Source organism: Phasianus colchicus, chromosome 8 (assembly GCF_987193195.1).
Source record: "Phasianus colchicus chromosome 8, bPhaCol1.hap1.1, whole genome shotgun sequence".
Taxonomy (NCBI): domain Eukaryota; kingdom Metazoa; phylum Chordata; class Aves; order Galliformes; family Phasianidae; genus Phasianus; species Phasianus colchicus.
This window is the reverse complement of record NC_143443.1, coordinates 35,171,190-35,184,021: the sequence shown is the minus strand read 5'-3', so window position 1 is coordinate 35,184,021 and position 12,832 is coordinate 35,171,190. Positions and strand designations below refer to the sequence as shown.

The 12,832-nt window shown below is 47.0% G+C and overlaps 1 protein-coding gene across 3 annotated transcripts in view; it reads left to right on the top strand.

The window, feature by feature from the left end:
- The window catches only part of TCERG1L (transcription elongation regulator 1 like), a 64,190-nt gene that overhangs the window by 10,349 nt on the left and 41,009 nt on the right, over positions 1-12,832 (top strand). For all 3 annotated transcript variants that reach the window (XM_090145678.1, XM_031597253.2, XM_090145679.1), the window contains exon 4: positions 1,657-1,821. In XM_090145678.1, the coding sequence (XP_090001804.1) occupies positions 1,657-1,821 (165 nt within the window). The remainder of the gene's footprint in view (positions 1-1,656; positions 1,822-12,832) is intronic.

The following is a 12,832-nucleotide window of genomic DNA, read 5'->3' as shown; positions in this document are numbered from 1 at the left end:
ATTGTTTGTTATAAGACTGAGAAGCAGAGCTGCTGAAAGTGAGGAGAATAGCCTCAAGAGCCCCAGTTAGCTGTAAGTGGAACAATTGCCTTTCCAAAAGCACAGAACATTTTTCTCCTACCCCAGGGCTGAGAGCAGGAATGTTTGGCAACAAGAGCATCCAGGTGTCTGGAGGTCCACACAGGGCACCTGGCCACGGAGCTGCGTGGGGCTGGGTTGTGTCCCTGTCCAGAGTGGAGCAGTGGTGGGGCTTCTCTAGGGGCTTCTCTAGGCTTCTCAGTCATTGCTGCTGAGCTGGCAGTGGGGCCCCTTGGTGCCTTCTGATCCCCCAGGGCCAGGCACTGGCTCAGCAGTGATGCAGAGGTGCGGGAAACCCAACAGATTGAGGAAATGTCTGCTGTGATCAAGCAGGGATTTGTGTTCGGCTACAGTTGGCTCTCAGTGCCTGAAGGGTTTCCACATGAGCTGAAAACATTTGCTAAATAACATAATAAGCTAATGATTGCTTAATTTTTGAATACATAGCTCAGTGTAGAGGGAGTAACAGCTGGTGTTTGTCAAATGAGGTTTTTCCTTAAGACTTTCTACTGCTCATTTTCTTGTTTATTTAACATATTTAGCCAAGATTGAGCTCCAAAGGTCTTCCCCTTAAGCATCTCAGACATCAAGGTAAATGTTGTGTAGTCAGAGTTTGAGCCTGCATTTGGTGGGCAGCTGCTGAGTTCCTGTTCAAGGCAGTCTTACAGTCGCAGGACAAAGGGGAAAGAATATGAACTGATAGAGGGGAGATTTAGGTTGGGTGTTTGGAGGAAATTCTTTGCTCAGAGGGTGCTGAAGCCCTTTTCAACCTGAGCCACTCTATGATTGTATGAAATTTCTGCATAATGTGTGCTCAAGGTGGAGGCACCTGCACATGAAGCTTGTACAGCTTAGGTGCTTGCATGCACAGAGCAGGGCAGCAGTCCAACAGGTAACATTAATGTCTGCTTAATGTAATGGGCAACATAAGCATTCAGATCTAAAATCAGACAGCTTTTATTTAGCAGAAGTCAGATACGGGTGTTTGTGCATCGTTATGAACCATGACAGATGAAGTGAACACAGATCAATACTTTCAACTGCTTGGCTTCTTCTATTATTGAGGTTTTTATCATTTAAATTTAATAACTCTGCACAGCTTATACATCACTCAGTATTGCTTGTGTTGTCCCTTCAGGTTGCAAGGGTTTGTTCTCACACCCAGGGTTCAAAGCTCAGAGTTCTGGAAGAATAACAGCAAGAAGGGCTTGGGGCCATGGTGCCAGCACCATAGCCTTGCCAAAGGCACTGCATAAAACACAGCTTCCTTTTATAGTCTTAAGTTTGGAAAATACCCTCAAGGTCATTAAGTCCAACCATCAGTGGCGCTGCAATGAGTGCTTCTTAAAGAAATTAGCATGACTTTGTGAGAACATTGGAACCATTTTCAAAGTGTAACATCTTATTAGAAGCAGATGTTCATTAAGGTCCCTTCCAACCTCAGCCATTCTACAGTCCTATCTTGTGATGTTGGAGGCAAGGTTAAGAATGTTCTGTGTGTTTGTGCTGCCTTTAATTCAGAATGCTGGAAGCATGCTTACGTCCATCCCAATGAAATGATTGCATCTCTCTCTGCAGGTGGCTGCCGGCGTGGTCCCAGCCCTGTGGGCAGTCCTCCAAGCCTGGCGCTGCTGGCAGTAGAGGCTGAAGCCCCCCCAGGACCACCCCCATCCAGCATCCCACAGTGCCGCCTGCTCACCCTCTCACCCCTCAGGATCCCAGTGCTGGGCTCCCCATTCCCAGGTAAGGTCGTTTGGGTCGGGGTGGGGAAGAAGCACTGTGTGCTCTGCAGCACAAACAGCCTCTGTGTGCGTCCTGCTGCTGTGGTTTGGTAGCTGCAAGCACACAGCTGCTGTGTAAGCACACACACCTGGGATTAAATTGTTTTCTCTGGTACTGCTTACAGGTGTTCTCTGATGGCATGTGTTAAAAGTTTGTGCTTGTTAGTAATCTTTTGGTATACTGTGAAAGTTGTGGGCAGTATGTGAACTGAGCTGCATCCTCTGTCAGCTTTGGGAAGGAAATGTGGTCCTAATGGCGCTGGGTCTGCGTGTCATTGGGGTGGTTGCAATGTTGGCAGTTGAAAGGCGTCTGTGTGACATAGAGGGGCAGAACCACAGAACATCCAACAGAGTTGAAAGGCACCCCCAGGAGTCATCGAGTCCAGCCCCTGTCCCACATAGCAGCAACAAACCCCAGACCCTAGGCTGAGAGCGGTGTACCAGTGCTTGCTGAGCTCCAGCAGTTTGGAGCTGTGCCCTCTGCCTATGGAGCACAGTCCTCTCCTAACCCAACCCAACCTTCCCCTGCCAAAGCTCCATGCTCAGGTCCTGTCACTGTCAGCAGAGAGCAGAGCTCAGTGATAACGTTTGGGACAGAAGCAGATTGCTTCCTTATAAAGCCTGCTAGAGGAACGTAGCCTTGGGTTCTGCATGCTTCCTTACAGGTTTGGGTGTGGATGATGTGCCTGTGGTTGCTCACTGCAAAACCTGCTGTTTCCTCTGCATGACACTGCATGTGGTACCGGGGAGCTCTGCAGCATCCCTGTCTGCTGTGAGAGTCTCCTGTTGTAGGTCTTCGTGGTCATTTTTGGAGCTATTTGTGCTTTGGATGCTTAAGGCTCTATTTCTGAAATGCAGTGTTCCAATTAAGTTTAAAAATGTATTTTTGGCACCTTTTCCATCTTTATGGTACTTGAAGTAACGCAGCACAACGCAGCAAGATTGAAATTGGCAGGATGTATGCAGTTATGATATTGGGTGTTCAGATGAAATCTTCGCATGAGAAATGGATCTCTGTAATTATCGTTCCTGTTGAGCAGCCATCAGAGCGGCGCAGATAAACAGCTGCTGGGGAAGGGCTACAGGGTGTGAAGAGCTGATGTCCCCGCAGGGATACGGTCTCCCAGCTGTTACAAAGGACCATCCTGCCAGCAGAGCACAGAGTTCTGTAGGTGCTCCTGTGGGGTGGCAGCTGAGGGATTCCCATGGGATATTTTCTGACCCACAGCGATCACTTTACCCTCTGAAAGTGAGCATCTTATAGGGGAATCGGATGGGAAGAGAGTCGTTCTTCATCCGCGCTGAAATACAAATTTAGATGCTAGATGTATTCTTCCTTGAATTGAGATGCTCGGGCATTCCTGGGAGAAGCAGTCGCAGGACTTCTGATTTACAGCTGCAGCACTGAGCCCTGCATGAATTGTATTAGACACGATAGAATATTATAATATCAAGGAGCTATAGAGTTAAGATAAGTGGCTCGGCTCTGCTGTGATAAACATGTCAGGCCATGATAATTGTTGCTTTCCTTTCGAATGACTGTGTGATAGGCTATCAACTACCATGCTCTGAGTGCCTGAGCAATCAGCCCATTATCAATCATTCACAGTACACCACACGCTTCTGGGTGTGTTCTCCTATGGAATATATAGCAGCTTTTTAGGAAAGAAAGCTTGGAAATGCCCGGCACATATAAAATAAACTCGAGATTCAGCTAACCATTTTTCTCTATTAATCATCCTCTCTGGAGGGCTGGCTATTTCCTTTGCAAAGGCTTACATAAAACATTTTTATGAAACTCCTTTTTATTGTGCTCACGGTGAAGAGGACTCTGAGGTGTTCACTTTAAATTATCTTTGTCAACACGAGCTTGATGGAAAGCTTCCTGAGCTGCGGCGGAGCACTGAGGATGGCGGCGAGGCCTGGGAGCTGGGAAAAAAAGGAAAGTAATAAATGGGAGTTTTCATGAGCTCTAATGAATGAATCAGAATTGGGATAGGTGTGAGTAAAAAGAAAGATGTGTGGGGTGAGTCCTTAGCACAGAGTGGAGCAGGGAAGCTTGCTGTGCAAGCTGCTGGGAGATGTGCAGTAGGGGGTGATGGAGTTGGTGTTACTTTTGGAGGGAAGGAATGGTTGGTGGTATCAGAGTTGGTATCAGGTTGGTATCAGAGCAATGTCTGCTCAGAGAGCAGCCAGGCACTGGTACAGCTGCCCAGGGGTGGGCAGTCCCTGTGCATGGAGGTGTTCAGAGCCATGGGGATGTGGGCAGTGGGACTGTGGGCTGGGTGAGGGTCTCAGAGGGATTTTCTAACCAGAATGGTTCTGTGGTTCTATGACTCTAAGAACATTATCTCACATAAACTTTCAACAAGGAGAACATGGGAAGTTCATTAATTACTGGGTTAGTTTATAAATCTTACATGAAGCAAGAGGAATGCAGCTGCCCCGGGGTCTGCAGATAATGTTCTCTCACAGATCTATTTCTCTCTGAGATCCATGAGTCGTCTTTAATAACGTCAGCATGATGATGCTTTTAGCTGAAAGGCAGGCAGGGTTTAAAGCACACTGTATGCCTGGCATTTTCTGTATGTTAAATTATACTCTGTCTTGAGGCTTTCCCAGTCATTACCTTGTACAGCAATAGTGAAGCAGAGCACTAAGCTGCCTTTGACCACTGACCATTCTTCTCCTCCAAGTTACACCAACTCCACCGCCACTGCCGTGTGCCTCCCAGAAGCTGCAGTACAGGGCAGCCTCCCCATGTTCTCCTTTCTGCCTCAAACCACACCAGACAAGTCCTGTGGTACAGCTCTGAAGTGTATTTGCAGAGGTGTTGGATGCATTGCTCTGTTTGCTGTCTGCCACAGTGTAGGCTTCTGTCCTAAAAGCAGTACCGAAGGAAAGGGTGACTTTGCGCTTCTAATGATGGATGTCCTGAATATCATCTGAAAGCAGTTAAAGCTGTAATTGTTAGGGACTTCTGCTGTGACAGAATGACTGCTTGGCACCACTTTACTTGAAAGGGAATTCCAGCCAAGCCAGTGGTGGCCAGTGCCCCATTCTGGGTTTGGGGGCATAGAAAATAAGTGCCAGATGCTCACTGCCAGAAAGCTCCTCATCCCTGGGTGAAGAGCTACCTGTGAGCAGACAAAGCCAGCAGGGTGAACCCAACGAGGTGGTATGTGGCATCTCAAGCTTTGGGTGCACCCTGTGCTTTGCAAAGCTTTGGCATCCTGGAGAGCGCTGGCTTCAGTTCTTTTGTTCAGTGGCATTTTTGCTCTTCCTTGCTTGGAGAACCTGGTAGCATTGGGTAAATGGTCTGCACTCAGCAAGTGTGGAACTGCTCTGCAGAGCTCTGGTCGTCGTCATGGTGAGAAACCTGAGCAGAGTATTTCTGTGGTTTCTGCTGCACAGAGAGGTGGTTTAACATCAGTGAGCTAACATGGAGAACAGTGCAGAAATACTACTGGAGATCAGCTTTAGGTTAGTTCTTTCTTTCTTCCTCTTTCCCTTTTCTATCTCTTGGTGGTTCTGCTCGTACATTCTATTTAAATATTTAATGCCATCCTTTCTGTTAACGTGGGTTTTGTGCCAGCGTTAACATAAAGACCAAATAAAAGCTTGTGGAAAGCAGCTATGCAGTGATCTGTGCTGCATCCTTGTGCTCATTTGCTCTGCTGGTAAGGAGAGAACTTAATTTTCCAGCACTATCAAGCCAAGGCTTTGAAGAGGACTCTCTCTTAGGAAAAAAAAAAACACAACAAAATCCTAGAATGTAGAGTTATGTGGTGCTTCAGGTATGGGATGGCTGGTAATCTCAAATGCCTTTTTTATGGCTACTGTATTAGGGGCGAGGGGATTTATTTTTTTCACATCCCATTTCTTAATTATTCAAATGGAAAAGGTAAGATACGAGCGTGCAGTTATGGACTCTGTAAATTAGCAGCCAGTACAAATATTAAAAAAGACACCATCTGCCATATAAGCCATTTGCCACCTGTTCTCTTCCTTTCAGAATTATTTAATGGTTTACATTTAATGGTTCAGCCTGCCATGGAACAGCTGGGAAGTGACTAAGTATTTTTCCTATCAGTAACTTAGCGGCCAAGCAACGTTGTATGTTCAAAACACCTCTCAGTGCCAGAGCTTTCTGCATGCTCCTTCATGTGTCTGTCAGCTTGCTTCATTAGCGAATTCTGCTGATACAAAACACATTTTCATAACAACAATTACTCAGTTATTTTGACAGTATTTTTGGGGGGAAACAAAGGGTTTTTCCTCTGCAGCAGAGGAGAAAAGGCTGCTGGCTGTGCTGGAGTGCTGCCCTCCCCACTGCTTTGTCTGGGGGGCACTGAGGGGGTGGGGAAATTGGTTTCTACCAAATAACTGAATGGAGAGCTGAGGCCTGTCCTGTTTGTGCCTGGGGTTGCTGGGGCTGTGATGGTGGTGCACTGGGTGGCAACTTGCCTTGTGTGTCTTTTAGCGTCGTAAGTGTCCAACTCAATGGTTTGGTGTTTTTGTTGTCCTCTTTTTTACATTAAAAAAAAAAAAAAGTTTTGTTGTGTGTATACATGAACTATAGCATATGTTTTATATGAGGTCCATACAATTCCTCCTCGCTCAGTGAGGCCCAGGTGAGCCAAAAAGTTGCACACCTGTGGTCTAACTGATACAGCCTGGGAGTTCGTAGTCCTATGTGAACAAGAAGTAATGTTTTCAGATCAGCAGAGGAGCAGTTCCAGGTATTTCAAGCAGAAGTGTGGCACTGACATACTGGGAAGCTTCCCCCCTCCTTCCTGGTCTCCTGTGTGCCTAGCAGTAACAACCACTCATCTTGGCGCACGGAGCAGTTCTAACGAGCTCGTTGTAAATGATCTGCCCAGCTTTAATGCTGTGTAACGAAGCAAGCAAATGGATGTTTATAGTTATTAAAGTGATAACTTCCTGCTTGAGCTAATATCCAGCATAAAATTACTTCTCAGCTTCATGTCTGTGTTGGCGCGTGTGAGGGAAGCCGTGCGCGTGCAGCGGTTTTTCAGCTAACCTGTTCCCATGAGTGCCAGTTGCCTCCTGCTGGCTGCTACATCTCTGCAGAGCATGGGATGCTCAGCTGCCAGGCAGGGCTGTGTGGTCAGCCCTGGGGTGGGCCTTGGCCTTTGGCTGATCGTTTCGCTGGGGCAGGAGGGGATGCTGCTTCAGTGCCTTGAAAGAGGTATCAAGATACTGACAATAGCAAGAACATAATTAAATAACCTGTGTAGCCACAAAGGCAAACAACCCGAATCCTTCCATTCGTGCCTGACTGTTTGCTTGGTAAATGTCATAAAAGTCGGACTTAATTTACTATATGTTTAACCACCTGTTAAATCAAGCAGTAGTTTTTTGTTTTGTTTTTCCTTCAGACGATGCCAGGATGCTGCTGTAGAGAGCTTGAATCATGTTTCGGGGTTAGGAACACATCTGTGGTGCTAAGATACCTGCAGAGCACTTGTCCCTGGATTGGCAGGCTGGGGGTGGCTGCAGGCATTGGCTCAGCCCTGGCCCTGGGTTGTGCTGCCCACACCTTGCAGTGTGCAAAAGTCAGTGCTGCTCCTTTTCAGCTGGGAGGCATTGTTTTCCCCCTGGAAGAGTTTTCAGCTCCCATTTCCTGCTTTTTTTCTATTGCATGCTGAAATGTAGCTGAGATTCTGTTTATTAAAGCAGTCCCTTAGCTAATCTTGATTCACTACAAGGGTAGCAGAAGTCTGAAAATGAAAAGGCAAATGGCAGCAAGGACAAAATTGTCCAGGCGGGATGAGTGATGGCCCAGGGCTGGGTGGCCTTCAATGGAACTTTGTGCTTTTGTATGTGCTTCTAGCACTTAATAAAGCTACAGCGTGTGGTGGTGCTGCCATGCAAAATGATTCAAAGTAGGATGGTGTAAAGGCATCTGTTGTGAACTGCTGCTTTGGTACTGCTGGGGCTACAGGTCCTGTTCCTGCAGGGCAGTGGGGACCTTCAAAGGACCTTTCCTTCTCAAATGAGTCTCTGGTGCTCAGAACAGGGAGAAGGAGCGTGTTTTGCTGAAGCCCATGTGAAAGTTGGGAAGATGCAGCAGGAGGGACATTGCTTTGAAGCTGATGTCAGCAGCAGCCTGGGCAGTTTGTCTGATGTAACAGTGAGCTTGCTGGGTAAATGGCAGTCCAATAAGGCATGTTTCAGTTTAATTCAAGAATGCTATTATGTTTAACATTCGCAATTAAATTGGTACTGCTATACCTGTGGGGAAGTTCGTGCAAAAGAAAATACAATGCAGACAGAAATTTGGGGCCATAGCAGTAACTTGCAGCAATGAAATGTAGAGGAGCTGCAAACAGGAAACTGGATTTTGGTTATTGGGCTTTGCTTTTATCCAAGGCATCATCTCTGCCCCTTCAACTGATAGACAGTGGGAAACAAATGGCTTTGGTAACTAAAGTCAGGTGTTGGTGGGTGTTGTCTGGCTGGCTGGATGTATTCCTCAATCTGTCCCTGCTATCTAAGTGTAAATAGATTTAACGAGGTAAAACGAATCTTAGCTTGTTGGCCAGCATATAAATCAGGAAAATTAATTAAATTCCACAATTTAAAATGTGCTGTGGATGCTTCCCTAGGGTAGCTAAATAGACTTTCATTGATTTCATTGCAAATTTTGTTCTGTTTACCGCATCCAAAGTGAGCTGGGAGCATTCCTACAAACAAGGTGGGGGTTCTGGCTGCCCCCCAGGACAGCTGCTGCTGGCACGCATGAGCCCCACTGACACCAGCACACACAGTGTGGGTGAGTGCTGCTGGGATGCTGCAGGTCAGGCACTCAGCCTGAGGAGCTGAGGGAGCAAAGGGGGGGGACGAAGATGGAACCACATTTCTACTTTCTGTGTTACTGACTTTGGAATTCCAAAGGTAATTTATAACTTGAATCCTTCCAGAAATAAGGATTGGAAGATTTTTCTCTGAAATACAAAGGATTGGTTCATGCAGAAATAATTGCTCTGATACGACAGAGAGAAAGTTCAAGTTCCAAAGGTTTGTTGCTGCATAATTTATTGTATTCTTCCAGAATTACATCTTATTAAACTACAAGATTGAGATTTCATGCTGGAATTGGTTTTCATAAGGAGAAATATTTCATATGGAAATAAATCAGGAAAGTTTTACAGAATGTGAATGTGTTAATGAGGCACTCAGAGTGGCTGAGCTGTGTCCCCTGCCCTGTGGCTCACACTGCTGTCCTTATTGCTCTGTGCTGGCCACAGGGATGGGGACGTTCAGCTGGGTGCCCTGCAGGCAAGCAGGGTGGTGTTTGGCATGGGATGCTGCTGGTTGGATTCTCACATCCTTATCCTCCAGTTCCTAGTTCCATAGAGTCATTCAGATTGGAAAGGATCTCTGAGATCATCAAACCCAGCCATCCACAAGGCCACAGCTAAGCCATGTCCCTGAGTGCTGTGTCCACACTTCTCCTCTATTCCTGCAGGGATGGGAGCTTCACTGCTGCCCTGGGCAGCCCATTCCAGGGCCTGAGCACTTTCTGTGAAGGAATTCATTTTGGCTTCCAAGCTAAACCTCCCCATGTGCAAATTGCTGTCTCACATCCAGGAATTGGACTCAATGATCCTCATGGGTCCCTTCCAACTTGGGATCATGTATGATTCTATGATCCTGTCCTCTTGTCTCAGACATAACAGTAGATATCCTATGCGAATAAAGGTGACTTTTCCTTAATCCTTGCAGCTTGCAGCTGATTTGTGACACAGTGAGAGGATCAGCAGGGTATCATCGGGTGGTGCAGAGCCTTCCCTGCAGTTCCTGGTGCAGGGACCCTTGGCTGGGAGGGTTCATGTGTGTAAGGAGAAATTGAAGAACAGTCTGATCAACCCATACTGACTTGTCTTTCATCTGAGGGTTGTGGAACCAGTGGTGCTGGAATGGTTGTGGTCCAGTTTGACACATCCTAGGAACACACAGGAACCACAGCTGGAAAACCACAGCATCCCCTGTGCTGCTGTGATCTATTGGTTACGATTCATTTGTGTTCTGCTGCAGAGTGAGGAGCAGTCCCCCAGTCGTGCCCTTTGTAAGTGGGAATTAAGGGGAAGTAATCTCTAAAAAGTCTACAGCAGGGAGCTCAGGTATATCTGTTACTGATTCTAACATATCAGCATTACTGAATGTGTTATTCTATAGGTCAGTAATTAATTAAAATGTGCTGTTTAGGTCTGGCTTTGTAAGGGACAGTGGCAGGACTAATGGATGCTTGCTGTGCTGCCCAGCATGGGGTGGTGGCACCAGAAGTGTGACAGCTGGGGACATGGGGACACAGGCATCAAGCAGTGTGCTGTCCCTGTGTGCTGGGGGAGTTGCCTCACGCTGGCTTCTGCTGGTTGTTCTGATTGAGTACAGAAGAGGAAAAGTCTTTGAACATAAAAGGACAATAAGTGAGCAGAAAAGCCCGGTTTTGCTTCACACACAGCTTATTTTCATGGTAAATCTAGGGGACGATACAGCCCAGTGAATGGCTCCAAACAAGCATCCTGGCTTCATTCCTCTTTAACAAGTGAGCAGTTTGACTTTCTGTGTGGTGTTGCACAAATACTGCATCCTCACCTCGATTTGCTCTGGCAGGTGCATGCTGTTTACTGTGGGCTAAGAGAATTTTGCAGGGTGGATGGTGGTGGAGTGTTTTTTGGCATTAGCACATTGTTTGCTTTCCAGAGGGATGCGTTCGTCGGGTTGCTTGGTTTCAGGAGGCTGGAATCGCTTTGAAAAGGATAAAGCTGTCTGTGCTGCTGTTGTAGGACAGGCACTTAGCACCACATGCATTCCCTCTGTGAACAGGCAGTGCTGGCCATGTGCACATACAAGGTAAATGAGATGACCAGGCAAGGCCAGCACTGCCAGTGGTGCTGGTTGTGAAGGGAGGAACACAGCCATGGTTTAACAAGGACAGGTAGGTGAGTCGGTGCCTGGCTTGGCCACGAATCTCCTACCCCCACTGCTGCACAGCTGTGATTACTGAAATAGGTTCAGTGAGTTAATTAATGAAAGTAGGGCTAGGGAATCTAATTTCACACTTGATGTATGTAGCTGTTCAGAAGCCCTCTTGAAATGCTGTTTAAAAGCTCTGTTGCTAAACATACTGAGATTTGTCCCAGAGCTGGAATTTTAGGGGTGTCTTTGGTGGTGCCCATCTGTGCCCACGGAGCTGCCAGAGGAGTGCAGTGGGGGTTGGGAGCTCTGTCCTTGTGACTGTGAGTGGGAAGTCGGTCTGTATTGGATGTCTTCTATATTCCACTGTTTGTCTTGGGAATAGGGTACAGGAAATTCTGGGCAAGGTTGCTATTTTCCAGCTATCTGAAGTTGGGCTCCAATGCTGAGCTGAGCGTCTGCAGCATCATGTGTGCCCAGGGTCTGTCAGGCTGAGCAGAGGTACAGCAGCTCCAGTAGAGGCTTGGGGATCTGTGTAGCTTCCTTTTCTAAACGTAGGGCTGAAGAGTTGCAGTGATGTTCAATGCTCTTGATGATTTTATTATTAAATACATCACTTTTAATGCTGTTATCACAGAATGCCAGCATTGCAGGAGTTGAAAGGGGCCTCTAGAGATGTCCCTGCTAAAGCAGGTTCCCTACGGTAAGTTGCATGACAAAGTGTCCAGGTGGGTTTTTTAATTGCTCCAGAGAAGGAGAAACCACCACCTCTTGGGCAGCCTGTGCCAGTGCTCTGTTATGCTGATGGCACAGAAGTTCTTTCTCATTGCAGTCAGAAAGTTCATCCAGAGCTGGGAGGTGTCCGTGCCCAGCCCTGCTGATGCCAGGTGCTGTGGTTCCAGGTGGGCTCAGCCATAGCCTGGGGGTGGGGGCTGGCAGTGGGGCAGAGCTGCTCTCCCAAGGCAAGGAGGGAGGGAACCAAAAGCCCTCTGCAATAATTCCTCGGAGAACTCTTAAATCAGGAAACCTCTGTGATCCTGAATGTGGCAGCAAGACTTTGAAAAGCAATTAGCGTTTTAACAGCCTGCAATTAACAGCTTCTGAATGATGAATGTGGGTGGGCAGCAGCAGAGCTCCTGCAGAAACACTGGGTTCTGCAGCCAATGCCTGAGCCCTCCTGCTGACCTGTCCTTGGGTTTCTGGTATTCGTTTTTTAACCTAGATGCTGTTTACAAGCATGGGCAATAAAACACACTGTATCTGTGGGTATATATAGAAATATATAAGACTAAACAGGGGCAATTTAGCTGTAAACGTTTAAGTTTTATGACTACTTCTGACTTCTCTTTGAAGTCACTTTGATTTGATTTCTTTCTCTGTTCGTCTGCTGGAAATTAAAAGCAACAAAAGTAGATTGCTAAAAGGAGGCAGAACAACAAAAAGGATAGAAGAGGTCTTTCCCTATCGCTGTTCATTGGCTGAAGATGTGCGCTGACATTTTGTGCTTTTGCTGCAGATTTACTGAAGTATTTGCTGAGCTTCTGTCTGTCTGTAGAATTATAGAACCTTTAAGGCTGGAAAAAACCTCTAAGATTGTCAGGTTTGATCATCAGCCCATCCCCAGCACAGCTCTGGGGCAGGAGCTCTGCCTGCAGTGGGAGCTGGGGCACAGCCATGGTGCCTTCCTAGTAGGGAAACGTAAGATTGGAGTTTGGGTAAAGGAAAATGGAAAATTTAGAGAAAGGCCTTTGGACTTGCTGTGTGGTGGGTTGGGTATAACTGGGGAGAACTCATGGTGCCCAAGGGTGGGGAGTCCCTGTCCATGGAGGTGTTCAGACCCACGGGGACGTGGCACTGAGGGATGTGAGCAGTGGGCATAATGGGGTCTCAGAGAGCTTTTCCAGCCTTAATAACTCTGTGATTCCTGGGTTCTCCTTCGGTGATGTTTTCATAAGGTTTATACTGAGAGATTTTTTTCTGAAGGGAGAAGTCATGGCAGCATGTTATGGGCTGCAGTGTTGGTCATC